The sequence below is a fragment of the Narcine bancroftii genome, chromosome 3 (genome assembly GCF_036971445.1).
Source record: "Narcine bancroftii isolate sNarBan1 chromosome 3, sNarBan1.hap1, whole genome shotgun sequence".
In the NCBI taxonomy this organism is placed as follows: domain Eukaryota; kingdom Metazoa; phylum Chordata; class Chondrichthyes; order Torpediniformes; family Narcinidae; genus Narcine; species Narcine bancroftii.
Window position 1 is genome coordinate 177,381,258 of NC_091471.1, and position 19,103 is coordinate 177,400,360.

Here is a 19,103-nt window from a genome sequence, read left to right on the forward strand (position 1 = left end):
GGGAGAGGGGAGTTAGAGTTAACCCTAATTAAAATTATAATAAATTAATAATTTTATATGCATTAAGTTAATTAAAATATAATAAATTAAATGCCATGTCCTTCACCAAATGTGAGCACCAAAATATCTGACACCAAACCGCAGACGCCCAAATGTTCAATTCTGGGAATGTGAAGGGGTAGGGGTGTGAAAAATCATTCACATGTTCTTATGAATGTCAAGGGACAATGGAGAACATACTTGAGAACAAATGGAGCTCTTAAATACAGAAATTACATTTAATTAACAAAAGCTGGACTGAAATGGGCGAAATGCTCAGCCAAACTCAAAAGGTAAAGTGGGGAGGAGGGAAAGGAGGGGAAGAAAAATGAGGGGAAGACAGGGGAAAGGTGACAATGAGATAGGGAAGAAGAACAGATCTTCAAGGAAAGTGGCAGAGCAAGGGCAGAGGGATGTCTGGGACAGGTTGTGGAGAAGGACAAAATAAAGTAAATGAAGTAACATTCAGGAATGTGGTATGTAATTCTGTACAGTACAAAATTACAAATTATATTTTTTTCCCGATAGTTAAGCAATACACAGACCCCTGCTTATCTTTGAAATAACACCGCCACACAGAGGGGAGGTGGAATGTCAGAGCAACATCTCCATGAACAGGAGAGTCACCAAGCAGCTTGGCATTTCCTCAGTCCTGTTCTGGACTACCTTGGTTTTTGTGTTTTAGCCTCTGCAGTGGGACTTAAAGCACAAGCCCTTCAACTCAAAGGCAAAAGCATTACCTTGCTGAAAGGACTCCTGCACACCATCTCACATCTTGTTGCGTTGGAAATATTGCTCCTCCTTCTTTGGTCTTTCTCATTCAGAATCAGAATTTATTGACATGAACAAGTCACAAAATTCATTGTTTCATAGCAGCTCCAGTGTAAATATTCATATAAACCACCTTACAGCAATAAATGGAAAAAAAACAGTGCATGAAAAGTAAGGTAGTGTCTTTGGTTCATTAATTATTCAGGAATCTGATGGCAGTGGGGAAGAAGCTGTCCTTGTGCCGCTAAATGCTCGTCTTTAGGTCCTGTTATCACACTAAACCACTCTTTTCATTTTCAACAGCGGATCACCTTCAATGTCAACCTCCATGCATTTAACTTGACTGCATTATTTCTCCTCATCCATTTGGTCCAAAATTATCAGTGTTCATTTACAGAAATTTAGTTCAATATTTGTTATCTTAGGAATAAATATTACAAACTGACTCCATTGAAAAAGAAATAATATTATCACCTGAAACATTGCTACTGTTAAACTGATTGCCAGGACATGCAAATATATGACCCAAGGGCGTAAATCATTTCATAAAAATCTTTCTCCAGCAACTGTCTGAAAAACAGCCTGAACCAAAGCACGCTGCTATCAACAGTTTATCAAGCATATGCCAAATATGAATGATGTTCAATAAATAGTATGATAAACTAAAGTAAATCACAAGAGGGTCAAATTTCTGGATTTTTAAGAGATGCACACAATTTGACTCCATTGTAGTTTGCTTGTGTCAGACAGACCCGCATACATTGCTCAGCAATGGTCAATCTTAACAGCAGAGCAGTATCTGAGTTGAAAATGGTGTAATAGCAGATGCAAAACACAAGACATTCAATGTCTGAGATAACCGCTTTCATCAAGAAGCTAAAATATAGATGCAACGGTGGGCCATTTGGATCCTTGTGCCTGCTCTGCCAGACAATCAGTTGACATCTCTTTATCTCAACATCTATTACTATTGAAATCTTCGTCCTCGACTCTACTGACCTCTAAAATTTAGTCTTGCAAATACTTAATGAAAACTCAAGGCAGCACGGGTAGTATAGTGGTTAGCGCAACACTGTTACACCACCCACAATCTGGACCAGGGGTTCGAATCCCGCTCTGTCTGTGAGGAGTTTGTACATTCTCCCTGTGTCTTCGTGGGTTTCCTCTGATGGCTCCAGTTTCCTCCCACCTTTCAAAACATACTGGAGGTTGTAAATTAATTGGGCAGCATGGGGTCATGGACCAAAATGGCCTGTTACTGTGCGTATGTCTAAATTTTACAAAAAACCTTCACACCCTTCTTGAGAGTGAATTCTAGAAATTCATTCCCACTAAATCCAAACATGATTTTCATATCAGTCATGAATAGTTAACATATTGCATTGCTACTTCCAGGATTTACAAGCAGTTAAGAAGGAATTTCATGCCAATTATTAAAAGCACAACATCTACGTATTTGGTTAAATTTGCCATTTTTTAGAAGTTTTAAGATGATTCAGGAACAGTATGGGATTTTTAATGGCCACCAGAATTTCAGGTAAAGGCTAGATTCAATCTTTACAGTCCTGTATCTGCAGAACTTGGTCACACAATTTCCATTCAGTTTGCAAGATGGGGAGATTTGTAAGGGAACAAGAAGCACAAATTTGATTACCTTCTGTCAAACTAGGGGTGGGATTTGCTCGCCATCCATAAACTCATTCCTTTATTGCTAAAGCAGCCCTCCCACCCCCACCACTCAGGATTTTTAATATTTGCACGTTGTCTTAATGTGATCAGTTACACAGGTTTTCCAGGTGTTGGTAAAATACAGACGTCCAGTTGCACATTTCTCAATTCAACAACTGACGGGCAGGTGCAGGAAACACAGCAGTTTGCATGGCCATGTTTACAGCAGAACACAACAAACTGACACAAAGCTGCTCGTGAATGAAGAATGCTTCAAAGTCATAAATTGTTCACTACTATATATATTGTTCAACTGTTAACAGAAAAATATAATCATTTGTATTGTCTGCCTGCAAATCCATGCCATGAAAATAATTATGCTTATCCAAGACTTGCTTGCAACTTCCCAGACTGTAAGCAGGTACCTACCCTATTACAGCATATTTAAAGACGCTAAAAACAATATCAAATTCATGTGTAGTAACAGAGGTTTTAAGATTTTTTACAAACATGATTCACCCATCACACTTTCTCTTCTAATTCTATTTTTTTTCCCCACAGCTCCCAGTGATTGAAGCCAGGAGAAATGCTGAACCAAGTCAACACTGTAGCTCAAAGCCCACTCGGTCAAATTCAGCCACTGTATGAGAGAAGCAGTTATAAGGTTTATTTCCTTAACAGGTCCACTGGAATCTCCCTTCCTTTACTGAGTTGCACTTTGAAGCAAATCAAACAAATTTTCACCAAAGATTTCTGTGACTTGAGCACCTCAACCAAGAATGCAGCTGAAATATGGGAACTAATGCTTACATTTGGCGTGTTTATCGCACAGTGCAGCTGCCCTCATGTCGCACAGACGCAGGGTTCCTTTACTGCTGCTGTAAACCAAGAGGTTACAGTGATGAGGGTGGAACTCGGCTGCTGTGATCACTTCAGTCAGTTCTTCCATGTCTACCGGTTTAATATCTACAATGTCTGGTGAACAACATTAAGGAAAAAAATTAAAAGATCTCTTCGCAATAAATGGAAACAAGTTTCTGATTTACTCTTGACCTGTGGGAAACCTCTGAATTGAGTGTTCAGGAAAACACTGGCTAATATACTTCCGTTGAGTCTGTTCCATGATGGTCATGGTCTGGAGGTTGGAACTCCAAATGTCTGTTTATACAGCAGGTAGCATATTGCACGAGGCAGATAAAAAATGTCTCGAGACTTGGGGCCTGACACGAGGTCCAGTGTGCTCCCATGAATCAGCCAAGAAGGTTTCCAGAGCAACTTCAAATTTTCATCCAGGAATGATCATCAGCTTGATCAACTCTGAGTAAGGGCATGTCATAATTAGCATTTCATGACCTGGTGCTACATTATTCAATTTCTGGATACCAGTATTTCATTACTAATCAGCAGAAAGGAATTCAGAGAAAAGACTGCTGCTATTTCAACTTCCAGATAAATGACATCCAGTCCACCAATCATGGATGAGCAGTTGTGGAGGAAATTTTATGATTTGAAGCTTCAGAATTTGCTTTTATTACTTAGTCTCTTACAGTATTATAGACGACACACAACTTTGCTCTCTGCTCTGAACAAATGGCTAATTGCTGTTCTAAACCCCCACCCTGGCTCCTCAATCGGTCCACTGTGAAGCTTGAAGATGGATGAGCTAAGCAGTGTCATCTCTAACAGGGAGGACTGAATTTCTCTCACGTTTCTTTTAATTTTCTGTTTTGATAAGCTTCAATGACCTTCAAGTTGATGGATGTCTGACACAATTTGTAAAGAGCTTTGTTTTTTCAGTTGCAAATGTTCCTGTTATCACATGTATTCTGATTAAAAATGTACAAGCTTCTTCCAGCTAAAGAGAGACTTGGATCATCGCTTTTTGAGGATACTGGTCTCTCCCTGGTACCAGGCTTTTAAAATAAAGGCTTCCTAAGCAGTAATTCATCTGTACTCAAGTTTCTTTTTCCATAACAGATGGCAACGAGGATGGGTTATTTATAGGATGCTTCCCTCCCTTTCAAATTGGAAAGAAATAACAAGGCGGACGGCCTTACAGTAGCCCAAAAGAACCCAAGGCAAAGAAACAAAAGATTTTCCAAGTTTGGAGAATCTGGCCCCTCTAAAAGGAGGGAACGAGTGATCTGAAACCCTAGCTGAAAAGGGGTTGGATGGTAACGAGTGCTAGCTGTAAGAGAGACTAAATTCAAAGGTTGAAAGACAAAGAAGACAGAGGAACCTGTTGCAGAGTTCCTTTACGCTGGTGAGCGCTAGAATTGCTTTTTTGCTGAAATGTGCAGCGTAACTCTGCTTTCTCTATAGAGCAATGGGAAATGTCAGCATTCGAGCGGCACAAGCCTGCTCCTGCTGACAGGACAAAGGCACCGAGGGTCGTGATGACCAGTAAGAGGATTGAGAAACGAATAAAGACGGTAAAAGACATTCGACATAAGGTAGGAGACCCGCTGGATTGCCAGCGGACACCGTAATAAAAGAAACTGGAGATGACCGGTATGCAGTTACTTTTAGCAGCGATCTGTATGACTGGTCACAGGGAGACTGGCCGTATGGGGGATCTTTTAAGATTCCGTTAATACAAACCTGGTGGGACGGAGCAGCTAATGGGGATGGGGACCCTAAATGGGAATCTGAGTATATGATGGGTTTCTTTGAGAAACGGATGGAGGTGGCTAAAAGACACCAGTCCCCAAAACAAAAGAAAATGGAAAGGTTTTCCCCTCCCACAGTACCCCTGGTTAATCCTCCACCCTATCCAATTTCACCTTCTCCTGTACCTCTGTATCCCCAGATATCCCAAGTGGTATCAGCTGCTAAAAGACAGGATCATAGTCCTGACATCAGACCTGATGAAACGATGGACGAACTAATAGAGATAGTTATTGCCTGGCAGTGGAACCATGACACAGAGCAACAGGCGCACACAGGAGGAGCTAGGGAAGGTCAACAGGGACCTGAGGTGGCAATGGGAGAAGGAATCTCTGTGGAGGATACGTCCAGATCACCTCTGCGGACCTTGAACAGAGAAAGAGATGCCTCTCCTAACTCTTCTTCCTCTCATGTAGTTCACCAAACCAAAAAAATCATGATTGGAGATGTCCCTATTTTAAAACCATGGACTCCAGTCGAGGCTAGGGCTATGGTAATAGAGGCACTGACCCTCATAAAGCGACCAGCCACTTTTCTAAATTGGCTAGTGCAAACATGTGACATTTACAATCCCCCTCCCAAGTGATTTAAAAGCTCTTTTAAAATGTGCATACGGCAATTCATGGCCTGTGGTTCAAGATACGGTGCTGGTTCTGCCCGGAGAGAATGTTGCCCTGATAACACAATACAGGGTAATGAAACTCTCGCACACTGGTTGCAGAACAGGGAGGAGGAAGCCATCATGAGAGCGGCCCAAGGGCAAGGGGACTTAGGGGTAGTTACTCGATGACTGCAATGAAAAGATGAGGCCCCTCCCAATTTTATAGCAAGATTCAAAACTTCCTTGGAAGAATATGCAGGGCTCTTGCTGGAAGGGAACGGGGCAATAGCCATCCAAACCTTCCTCAATTGTATGCTTTCCCAACAAGCCCAGGCTTTTAAGATGCACAATCTAAATTGGCAGACCCTGACCTGGACTCAGTTTGTTACCTAAGTGATAAACATGGATAGAGAGGGACTCTTTTTGGGGTCCCGGGATAACTCCCAAGCCGCCGAAAATGCAGTTTTATAGTCAGGGCCGAAATTTAGGCACTAGCCAAGGAAATAACAGAAATGACAAGAGAGATAAGTTCAGAGATACATGCTGCAAGTGTGGAAAGAAGGGAAACTGGGCAAGGAAGTGTAGGAGTACCTTTCCTGAAGAACCTTCCCGAACAATGAATGCTAGCAACAGGGAGGTTCCTTCCTTTGCCTACAATCAGCCATTCCCCGCGGAATAGTGGAGGGGTGACAGTACAGGGGGCGGTTATATCACTTTCCCAAGACTCTGAGACACAACCTAGGATAACTTTAAGAGTAGGAAATACCCATTTACGAGCCTTGGTAGACACCGGAGCCACCCTGACCTCTGTACCCCCCTCCCTGGGTTTACCTTTAAGCCATAACAAGGTGATAACTGTGGGGGTGGCCGGAATCCCGTGAACCTCTGTCAAAGAATGTCACACTATCGCTGGGAGACAGCAGCATCGAAGAAGCTGTGATCATTTCTAAAACTACCCCTCTGCCCTTGCTGGGAAGACAAGCACTTTGCAAATTGGGAGCTACTATCTATCGCACTCCCTAAGGAATGTTTATGGACATGCTATCGTCATGTGCGCCCCAGCTAGTTTCGCTGCTCCATCCCCCCAAGTGTACGCCCCAGTTAGCCTTGCTGCTTCATACCCCTGAAAACAAAACCAAGCCCATAGTGTTTTGCTGGCAGCTGTTTGGTAACCCCTTCACTGGGCTAATACATTATATCCAGCAAGAACTGAGCAACATTATGACATCACCTCCTGTGGAAGCCATGCGGGCCCTGATGCAGGTGGTGCAGTATCACAAACTACTGCATCGCACAGCTTGGTACACGAAAAGAAAAAGTTTCTTTTTCCACAACAGCAGTGCATTGCAAAACAATGGGACTGTTAAAAATTCAATCCAAAACACTGATTCTCTCTGACTGCAATCAATTGCAATAATGTCAATGAAATGGATGGTGCACACAATTTAACAACAACTCAACCACATGCACTTCCACATTGATCATTATATTAAAACACATTGAGAAGATATTTGTGTATTCAGCAACTGCACTGGCTGTAACTGATGCACAATAATAACCTGAGCATCAGAGTAGAACAGGTTGAATACCTAAGATAACTAAAGAATTGTCTTCCTCTTGTCCTGCCAATATTCACCCAATCTTCTGCTAATGTCGAAGCTTCCATGGGTTTATGTGAGCATATGTGCAGAAACATGGCAGGTGAGTGAACTATGGGAAATTCTTGTATTCCCATTACAATATAACACTCACATAAACGCTTTACAAAAGCAATTACTGCGAAGTGAGCTCCCTTGGCTGCTTCTCGTCTTTTAAAATTTATGCAATTATAACATTCAATTTTCTATTAATCTAATGGATGTCCAGAGAACAATTGCTATTCCTGGATCAAACAAACATAGTATTTGTGATAGATATGGTATGAGGAAAAGGAATCACACAAATTTCCCCACATCAGTGGCATTTGCCACTCCCTGATTTGCCCTGAAGCAAAAAGGCCTTCCAGACTCATGCTGGTAGGATGTCCTCCCCATCGTGCTCCACTCAATTCAGACAATACTCTGCTCTGTGACCAATGCTATTCCTTATGAGCTCATGTTTACATTCAACAGAAGGTCAGCATCAGGGACTACACTCCCAGCCTACCTCATTAGTCCTGATCTGGTCCTTCTCAAGAAGCACGTGAGGAGAAGCAGGTCTGACCCTCTAATGGAAAGGGTGAAATTGCTCCATGCCAACTCCATGTACACCTACGAGGAGTACCCAGATGTCATAGAGGACACCATCTCCATCAGGGACCTGGCACCCGCCAAAATAGAGGATCCATTTCCTCAGGTGCCCCACGTCCTACCGAGCTTTTTCTCCCCATCCCTGCTCAGGAACTCAGGGGATCTGGTTTGGGAGGAGAATGAACCCCCCCCTCCTTCGTCGACCCGGAGACCCTGCCCACTACCCTTCCATCACAGGAGACTCAAGGTGTGAAGGCTCCCCGGTGCTAAGGCGCTCCACCAGGTTCTCCAGACCCCTGGGCCACCTGAATCTGTATATAGTATTGTAAACACTTCTCTTCTGAGTCTCTTGTTCTCTTCATCCAGAGACCCTTAATTCTGAAGGAAGGGGTGCATGAAGTGAACTGGGATTCACTAGAAGTGTGCTGTACTGACGACAGTCCCTGCCTCTTCCCCCGGGAGCCTGTATATAACCCTGGTTTCCCGCCTAAACCTAGAACCCCTCTGAAGCCTATTCGTGAACCCTACCCGTGTGGTAAGCTAATAAAAGCGTTTGTTCTCCCTCCAGTCGAGTGTGAGCTTTTATTTATGCTGCACACAGAAGATAGGAATGCTTGATTGAGTGTCCAATGATCACAAATGCATTTTCCCAAAACATTTTTTTTTTTTTTTAAATCACAAAAAAATCCTGGAGAATTTATCACCAACTGTGCAAAATGCTCAAGGCAGTACTTTTGTTCTGACTGGATCTATTTCCTTTTTCTGAATCCAAAGTTGCAGGTCAACAAGGAAAGAAGTTGGAAGAATTGGTAATCTTTTCAAAGTGCATATTACTTCAAAGAAACATGAATGGAAGGGTGCCAATTTCAACCCTATGCTTAAAAAATATTTCTAACTTCTGTAGCTACCGTGTAGCTGGCTGAGCAGGCACACAGCGCAGCATCGCGAACGGTCACTGGTGCGGTTCTACAGGCGTGTGGAACCATAATACACCTAATGGAATGCACGCGAGAGATATCGAGTGCCAAAGAACGGCACGTTGATCTGCTGAGTCTCCTGCCAGAAGGTGCGGGACACTCAAGGTTTTATTTAAACCTGCCAATCCTGTGGATTGGCAGCAAACTCATAGTGACGTCCCACTTTGTTCCCGTGGAGCTTGGGACATGCTGTAAATAAAAGAAACCTGAAAACACTGAATAAATCAGTCTTGAGTTGACTAGTCTGGCATGTATTTTTTGTATTACTTCAGTAGCTCTACCATAGTAGCCACTACAATTGGTGACCCTGACTACAAGATTCAGCTGAAGCTTGAGTCTATGGTTATAATGGACGCAGCGACAGCTGCGGCGGCAGTTAACGCAGTGGGACTTCACTTGCTTCCTTATTGGACCCATCAGCCTCAGGTATGGCTTATTCAGGCTGAAACGCAGTTTTGTCTTTGGGGCAAAACGGCAGAAAACAAAATTCTGGCATGTCGTACGTGCGTTGGACACTGCAACTGCATCTCAAGTATGTGAACTTATTGCCATCCTCCGACAGAAAATCAGTACACCAGGTTCTGCCAGTTTATCTTGGATATGCTGGAATTGGCAAGAAATGAGCACGGCATGCAGCTTTTGAATATGGAAGGCCTGGATGACAGGAATCCATCTTACCTAATGAATAAAATGCTCGCATTAGCGGATGGTCATTCTCATTGCCTGCTCATTTTCATTGCCCCCAGCTTGTGTTGCCATACCCATCGCTGGCATGGATTTCTGCCGTCCCCATAACATAGCACAGGAGGCTAACAGGCTCTATCATATTCCAACACAAGAGTCTGCTCAAATACAGTCCATTTTGGCAGCAGATACCTTTCCCGCGTCTTACGAGCCTCCTATATCTGTAGTTCAATCAAAGAAGGAGGAACGTGCTGATGGGTGTCAAGAATGGTGTTTTTACCATCGCTGTTGGGGAAAAAATGCCCATAAATGTGTCCAGTCATGTACCCATTAAAGGAAAAAGGCAAGGAAATGAAAGAGCCGGCAGCCAGTAGTGGCCTTGGCAGCTAGCGCAAATTGTGTCTTCTAGATGACACTGGTAAGCGCAAATTTCTTGTAGACACGGGTGCTGAGGTCAGTTTATTCCCACCGACCTATTTTGAAAGGACGCATAAACAACAACACCTGACTCTTTAAGCAGCAAATGGAACTACCATTCCCAGCTTTAACAGATCACAGTTGAAATAGGAGGGACCACATTCCATTGGAATTGTGTCTTAGCTTTTTGTTGCTCAGCCCTTTTGGGTGCAGACTTTTTATGATCCCATAACTTACTGGTGGGCGTGAAACGGAGGAAATTGGTTCATGCCACCACCTTTCAGACATACCCACTGGCATGCAGCAAAGGGAGTTTCCCAGCTCGGGGAACATATGCTGCACAAGGATGCCTGTGCTGCCCTGCTCAACAAATTTCCCTGTATTCTCATTCCTAATTTCAATGCCTCCAGCCCATGGTTTGTCTTATTACATAGAGACTTCAGGCCCACCGATTCATGCCAGGGCTCGTCATCTTCCACCTGATAAACTGCTGCAAGCAAAGGCAGAGTTTACGGCAATGGAGGAGTTGGGTATCATTTGACGCCCAACAGTACTTGGGCATCACCATTACACATGGTACCCAAGAAAACAGGTGGATGGAGACCCTGCGGTAATTAACGTAGGTTCAATGATGTTACTACGCCCAACAGGTACCCAGTTCCTCATATACAGGATTTTGTTGCCCACCTTCACAAATGCCACATTTTTTCTCAAAGTTGATCTGGTCAAGGGATATCATCAAATACTAATCCATAAGGATGACATTCCTAAAACAGCAATTATTACCCCCTTTTGGGCTTTTTGAATTTCTTAGAATACTGTTTGGATTGAAAAACGCCGCTCAAACCTTCCAGCGGCTTATGGACGCTTTAGGCAGGGATTTGGAGTTTGCATACATTTACTTGGGTGACATCTTTGTAGCCAGTCAAACTGAATAGGATCACCAACTGCATTTGCACTGCCTTTTCCAATGGCTAAAGGAAGTCGGTTTTACCATCAACCCTGGCAAATTTCAGTTTGGCAGATTCACCATCAACTTTCTAGGACACAAGATTAGGGCTGAGGTATATTTCCATTATCCAGCAAGGTAGACGCAGTCTGTGCTTTTTCCAAACCTACCACAGTTAAGGGACTGCAGAAATTTCTGGGCATGATAAACTTTTATCACCGGTTTATTCCTGCAGCTGGTAATATTCTTCGACCACTGTTTCAGATCCTCTCCACCAAGCACAGGGACGTTACCTGGACATCAGAAGCACAGGTTGCATTTACGAATGCCAAAGAAGCTTTGGCCAAAGCAGCAATGCTCGCCCATCCTAACCTTGAGGCTACCTTGGGGCTTAGCACTGGTGCCTTGAGTACGGCCGTGGGTGCAGTTCTTGAGCAGTACATCAATGGCCATTACCAATCCCTTGCTTTCTTCAGCCAGCATTTAAGGCCAGCGGAAGTGAAATATAGTACGTTTGATCGGGAGTTGTTGGCATTGTATCTAGCCACACAACACTTCCGATATGCTTTGGAAGGTCGGCATTTCACTGTGTTTACAGATCATAAGCCACTCATTTTTGCCTTCAGCAAAATAACTGACCCATGGTTGGCAAGACAGCAGCGTCATTTATCGTACATTTCAGAATTCACATTGGACGTGCGCCATATTTCAGGAAAAGACAATCTCGTCGCAGATATGCTGTCCAGACTGTGTATCATATTCAGGGTAGAATCGATATTTCTGAATTGGCCAGTGCACAGGCCGTAGACCCCGATGTTCAGGCATACAGTACAGCCATTACTAACCTGGATATACAACGGGTGGCGCCACAACTGGGCGGCCCAACCCTACTTTGTGACGTGTCTTTGGGCTACCCTAGACCGTTGATTCCGTCATCATGGAGGCGACACCTTTTTGACCAGATACACGGCTTGTCTCATTCGTCCATCAAAACATCAGTCAAGCTCATGTCAAATAAATACATATGGCGTGGACATAAAAAAGACGTCGCTCAATGGGCACGTACAGATACCTCCTGCCACACTGCTGAAATTCAGCGGGACACCAAGGCACCTCTTTGGCTTTTTCCAGCAGTACGCAGGAGGTTTGAACACATGCATGTGGACTTGGTTGGACCATTGCCAGTATCTCAAAACTTGAGATACATTCTAACAGTGGTGGACCATTTCACACGCTGGCCAGAGGCCATCCTGTTGCCATCCAGTAACACTGAAACATGTACTAAGGCATTCATTGTCAATTGGCTCACTAGATTTGGCATCGCAATGTACATAATTTCAGACCGCGGAGCACAATTCACCTCTGCATTATGGACTGCCTTTGTGCACTTTTGTGGCACACACCTGAACCACACCACTGCATACCTTCCACAGTCCAACGGACTTGTGGAACGTTTCCACCAGTAACTAAAGTCCGCATTTAAGGCCCAACTTACTGGTCCCAATTGGGTCGATGAGTTGCCATGGGTTCGACTGGGAGTGCGCACGGCCCCAAAGGAGGATTTGTCTGCATCATCTGCAAAGATGATTTATGGTATGGTCCTTACAGTTCCAAGGGACATACATTTCACAACCAACTCTGACCTGGACATCCTACAGCAGCTTTGACGTGGTATCTCTATCAGCAAACCTATTCCTACCGATGGGCATGGAACCCCTAAACAACAGGTGCCCCCACCGCTCCTGGACGCTGATTTTGTTTTTGTCCGCAGACAGGTCCCAGGAGCGCCGTTACAATGACCATATGAGGGCCCTTTCCGTGTGATTAAGAGGGGATTGTGTTTACTTTGGATATTGGGGGGAATTTGCAGCTGTTTAGTGTAGACAGACTCAAGCCTGCCCACGTGGATCCCACTTCACCCATTCAATGCCCCAAGCCCAGATGACATAGGCATCCACCTAAGGCACACGCAACGGGTGTTTTAGTTTCTGGAAACGATTCTGTGGGTGGGGGGGGGGGGGTGATGTAGCGGCCACGTAGAACGTAGAGGGCAGAGCAGGTGCACAGTGTGGCATTGCGAACTGTCGCCGGCGCAGTTCTGCAGGCTTACGGAACCATAATACGGACAGCTGAATACTAACCTAATGGACTGCACGCAAGAGATACTGAGTGCCGAGAAACGGCACATTGATTTGCTGAGTCTCCTGCTGGAAGGTGCGGGACACTCACAGGGCTTAATTTAAACCTGCCAGTTCTGTGGATTGGCAGCAAACTCATAGTGACTTCCCACCTTGTCCCATGGAACCTGGGACATGCGGTATATAAAAGAAGCTTGTAAAGTCTGAATAAATCAGTCTTGAGTTGACTATCTGGCATGTGTGTATGTATTACTTTAGAAGCTCTACCATAGTAGCCACTACACTTCTGTCTTATTTAAAAAGTCGATGCCAAATCTCCATTTCATTCCAAGCATTCAGTGGCCCATAAGGGGGCAGTAGAGTTTCTATCCTCTGCAATCTATATATTTCTTCCCCTGCCAGCTTCACACCTCAACCATCTGAATGCTCTGCACATTTGGAGACACTCCCTTCCCTGAAACATTTATTTGTATTATAGTCAGGATTTGTTCTCTTCCACCCATAGGGACTCAGGCTGGCAACCAGGCAATGCCAAATATTTTTAAAAAGCAAAGGTGCCCTACAATTAAACCTATATTTTGTGATCACATTGAAGTCTGCCAACTAGAGCTTATCTCCATCACAATCAAATGGATTTTTAGCACATAATATGTTGCTCTCAATTTGTCACATAATCATTACTGCGTCCCAATCCATATTTGATAAAATAGCTTCATGGAAATTATGTTTTCATAGCACAAATGGTTCAATGAGCTGATATTTTCTCAGATGATTTTACTTCCAAAATAATACAATCACCCAGGAGGAAAAGAAGTAGAAGTTCATCATTTATTTATCCTACCAAGGCACGTCAACATCCATGACTGAATTGAAATAGTCACTTGACATTCAACAGCTAAGGATAATGCACAATGAAAAGCGCAACATGATTGCTATGGAAACAATGTACACCCTCATTTATACCCTGAAAAGATAGAGCAACTGAAGCAAGGATTCATTATACTGGTTCTTGGGAAGACCAGTCGATCAAACGAGAGATTAATTAGGCAAAATTGAGGTTTCAATGAAATGTATAAAATTCTTAAGACAACTTGACAAGATAGATATGAAGAAGGGATGCACATCACATAAAGGGCTGTTCAGTCCAAATTGTCCATGCCAACTAGAGTTTACTGGAGCGAGTCCCATTTTGCTTGCATTTGGCCCACATCTCTCAGTCTTCCCTATCACACACCTTTTTAACATTGAAACTATGCTCACCTCTACTGCTCCCTTCGTTCCTCATTCCATGTGGCAACCATCTAGCTCAGATACTTTTCAATTTTTCCCCAATAACTTTAACCGATGAATTCTAATTTTAGACTCCCTGAACTTAGGAAAAAGACCAATTGTTTATATTGTCTATTTTATGCACCTCTCAGTCTCCTATGCTCCAGGGCAAAATGTCTCAGTCTATCTCATCTCAACTTTTAACTCAAGTTTTCAGAATCTCAACATCTCTTGGATTCTTTTCAACATCCCTTCCATCTTCATACATCCTTGCTGTAGCCTGGCAACCAGAACTGCAGACATTTCAAATGTGGTCTCACTCGCCACATGTACAGCTGTATCATGGTATTCTAACTCTTCCACTCACTGCACAGACTGATGCTAAACTCCCAAGTTTAAATTTCCTTATTTTTTTCTACAAAACAACAAGTAGAGTGAGAAGGGTTCTTCTTCAAACACACGAAAGTCATCTCTAACATTCGTACTACCATGTAAAGCAGAGTATAGGATTGCAATGAAAAGATCAATTCGCCCAGGGTAGCATGATAACAGTTATAGGCTCATTCAGAAGCCTGATGGTTGCAGGGAAGAAATAATCTTTGAGCCTGTTTTCTTAAACCTTCTCTCCATTGGTATAGAATTGGACATTTGGCATTCACAGTTTGGAACTGGATATTTTGGTGCTGGACATTATGGCAAAAAAAAAACTTTTGTCGCCCTCCAGTGAACTGGAATTCACTGTTTGGGTGCAGATTAGACGGCCAACCCCTCCTCTTGTCTCTCCCTCGTCAGTCCCAACATAAACCCTGTTTTCCTGCATTACCCCAGATTCACCTGAAGACCTCTGTAAATACTGACCATTAGTTGCAACTTACTGAAAGCGTGTTTGTGCTACTCATATTTTGGTGTCCGCAGTTTGGCTCTCACATCTGATCTTATGATTTTAATATAATAAATATTAAGCATTGTTTAAAATTTTTTGTTGACAACAGGAACAGGGGAGGGGGCAGGGACAGGTGGAGGGGGACTATGGGAGGTTGGAGGGTATCAGGAGCAGAGGGTGATCAGGGATCATGATCAGGTTGCCAGCCCTGGGACAACCTGCCTCCGCTACCCTGAAAGGACTCAGAAACAGGTTCCCTCCCACTGTCCGCCGCAACCACTTAGTCACCACCAAGCGCTGGTAAGCCTCTCGCGCCCATAATGCCATGTTGGCCAGTTTTTGATGTGATAGGGTGACAGCTGCTGTCATGATTGCAGGATCCTGCACAACAGCCCAAGATGTAGCCCCCTCGCTTCATAATAAATGACTAAATTGTTGTAGCCTAACTGTTAGCACCAAAATGTTCCACGCCAAACTGTGGGTGGTAAAATGCCCGGTATCAAAATGACCTAGACCCCCAATGAGACAAGAAGCACGTGTCTGGACTCTTCAGTATGTTGTCAATCTTTCCAAAGCATTGAGAGATGTAGATAGAGTCCATGAAGGAGAGGAAAATTTGCATTGTGCTGAACTGGATTTAGGACATTCCATAACTCCTTTCAATTTTAGCAGAGCAGCTTTGCTACCATGCCGTGAAGTTGTGGAGGGACCGGGGTGGGAGTGGGGGGAATGCTGAACTTCCTTAATCTTCTGAGAATGCAGAAGCATTTGTGCGCTTTCTTGACGATCATGTCAATATGCTTGTCCCAGTTCAGGTCAGTGGAGATGTTTATCATCAAGAACTTGAAATTACCTACTTTTCTGCCTTCAGCAAGCAGGGACTTGGGCCCAGACCATTCTCCTGAAGTCATTGATCATTGCCATCTTATAACAATGAGAAAAAAGTTATCTTAGCAGCATGCGACCAGACTTTCACTCTTATTGTATTCCATCTCATTGCTATCTGATAACTGGCCCACTACCATGATGTTGTTAGAAAATTGAAAGATGGAGTTGGAGTTGAAAAGATATTTAGCTGTACAGCTATGGGTGTAGAGATAGTATTGTAGGCGACTTAGAACACAAGAAATAGGAGCAGAAGTCGGCCATCCTGTCCATCGAGCCTGCTCCACCATTTGAGGAGGTAAAAGAAATTGAAGGTAGGGTTGAATAAGATTTTAGTAAGGTATCAACAAGGTCCCCCTTGATAGACTCATTTAGAAAGCCATGAGGCATGGGATCCATGGAAGCTTGGCTGTGTCAATAAAAAAAATTGGCTTGCATGTAGAAAGCTAAGTAGCAGTAGAGGACAGGAAGTATTCTGCCTGGAGGTCAGTGACTAGTGAAATGACACAGAGTTCAAGAGTCGAGAGGTCACAATGCAACTCTACAAATCTTTGATGAGACCACACTTGTAGTATTGCATTCAGTTCTGGTCACCTTCTTAGGCAAAGGATGTGGAAGCTATGGAGAGGTGGCAGAGGAGATTTACCAGGATGTTGCGTGGATTGGAAAATATGTCTTATGAAGCAGAGTGAAGAAGGATGAGATATTAGGAGATGTAGAGGTCAACACTGTGAATATAACAACATTCGTGTGTATTCTAAACCTCGCATCAGCTCAGTGTTCTATCCGAGTAGAAAATATGGTTATCAGCAGTTGTGGAAAAATGGTAATTGTGTATTTGAGGGTGGTTGGGCAATTGAGTTTTCCAGATCAATTATCAGCTCATTGCACCTTTTAAGTGGAGAATTGTCCATCTGAAAGGCATAGACAGGGTGGGCAATCTGTGCCTTTTTCCCAGAACAGGAATAACAAACAAGAGGGGTCATCTCTACAAAGTAAAAGGAGGAATTTTTTTTTAAACATTAAGATTAACATTAAGAGTTGTGACTGCCTAGAATGCTTTACCATGACGGTAAAGGCTGAAACATTACAGGCATTTAAGAGACTCTTAGACAGGCACATGGATAAAAGAAAAATGGAGGGTTACAAGGTAAGAAGGGTTTAGTACTTTTGTTTAAAGTAGGAATATATTGGTGGGCACAACATCGAGGGCTGAAGGGCCTGTACTATGCTGTAATGTTCTAATTTCTACTTTTAAATACACAGGCATTAAGCAAAAATCCTCATTAAATTCAGTGTCTCTCAAAAGACAGAGTAGCTGCTTCTTTCAAGATTTTCTACATGGAACAAAATCTTGGGTAGATGAAGATTACATTTCACAAAAAGCAAAACAATTAGTCAACATCATCTTTGGGGGAAAAATGGCCACTGTAAAATTCCTGGCTTTCATGTTGCACCGATCAGACAGAAGTTTCAGAGTAGAGGTAGAAGGACAATTCTCCACTTAAAAGGTGCAATGAGCTGATATTTGATCTGGAAAACTCAATTGCCCAACCACCCTCAAATACACAATTACCATTTTTCCACAACTGCTGATAACCATATTTTCTCCTCGGATAGAACACTGAGCTGATGCGAGGTTTAGAATACACACGGATGTTGTTATATTCACAGCGTTGAACATGAAACAACATCAAAATCACTCCTAGATCATTGCAGGTGTCGTTGATTCCACAACATAATGCCAAGAAGCTCAACCATTTCAGCACATATAACAATTATATGCAAAAGGTCTGTTGTAATGTCAGTTATCAATGTTAATTTCCTCTCCATTTACCTATTGAAACCTTAACTTGGAGAAAGCTGACATTTGGGGGGTATGATAAAAACCTGCAATCTGTAATTAATACAGACAACACCACCAATTGAGATTCAAATTCAGTAGTTGGTTAGAGTCCCATGTTTCAACTGTTACCTCAGGAAGACAGAAATTTCCACACTTAATCTTTTTTATTTAGACTCAAGTTTGGCTTCAACGATTAAATTACAAGGATAGACTATTGAAACAAGAGTTGTCATTATTGAAGGGTAAGGGACACAATATAACATTTTTAAAATACAGTAAGTCAACAGGTTTACTTAATAACTTATTTGCAGATGGTAAAAATCCAGCAATTGGAATGGAAATTAAAGTAGTTAAAATTAAGGGGACATTTCTACAGAGTGGTGGTGAATCTGGGAATATTCTTCAGCAAATCCTTGATAAATGATTTATTTAAATTGGAGACTGGCGCAATTTGATTAGCCAGAGCATTAAAAATTGGAGGAAAAGTGCATGTGGAATTATAGATCAACTACAACTTCAATTAATTGTTAATATTAAATACATGCTCATGTTGTTATTTTCCTATGAATGTCAAATCTTTTGAACATGCAGCGACTGATGAGAACTCTATGCATAAAAGACCCTTAAAGATTAATGGTAATTACCTTTGTAGAAGAAATGCTGGGAAGGGGGCCAAGTCATATATCATCTCAAAATAAACCTAGTACTCAATAAAGCAGAGTGTATGTGGTTTGCATGTGAAATTAATTGAATTTTAACATTCCAAAACCAATTTCTCATTAATTCTTGTTTGTGAGCTCCATGTGCACAACCAGTCATCCTCATAAATTGACTGGTGGAAGAAAATGGTACTACTTCAACATGATGACATTCTGGAATCAAAAGTAGAAATGTTGGAGGAACTTAGCTTGTCTCGCAGTGTCCACAGGAAGTAAAGGTATATTCCTGACATCTCAGGCCTGAACCCTTCAAGGTCAAAGCAAACAGGAGGCAGACATCTTAATTAAAACCCAGAGATTAAGTGGAAGAATGGGAGGGGGAAGAATGCAAACCTTACAGCCAAAATGTGTTAATTGGATAG

The 19,103-nt window shown here is 42.8% G+C and overlaps 1 protein-coding gene across 6 annotated transcripts in view; it reads right to left on the reverse strand.

The window, feature by feature from the left end:
- LOC138757891 (serine/threonine-protein phosphatase 2A 55 kDa regulatory subunit B gamma isoform) overlaps positions 1-19,103 on the reverse strand; it is a 351,812-nt gene that overhangs the window by 72,689 nt on the left and 260,020 nt on the right. For all 6 annotated transcript variants that reach the window (XM_069925969.1, XM_069925967.1, XM_069925968.1 and 3 more), the window contains one exon: positions 3,289-3,453. In XM_069925969.1, coding sequence (XP_069782070.1) covers positions 3,289-3,453 — 165 coding nt within the window. The remainder of the gene's footprint in view (positions 1-3,288; positions 3,454-19,103) is intronic.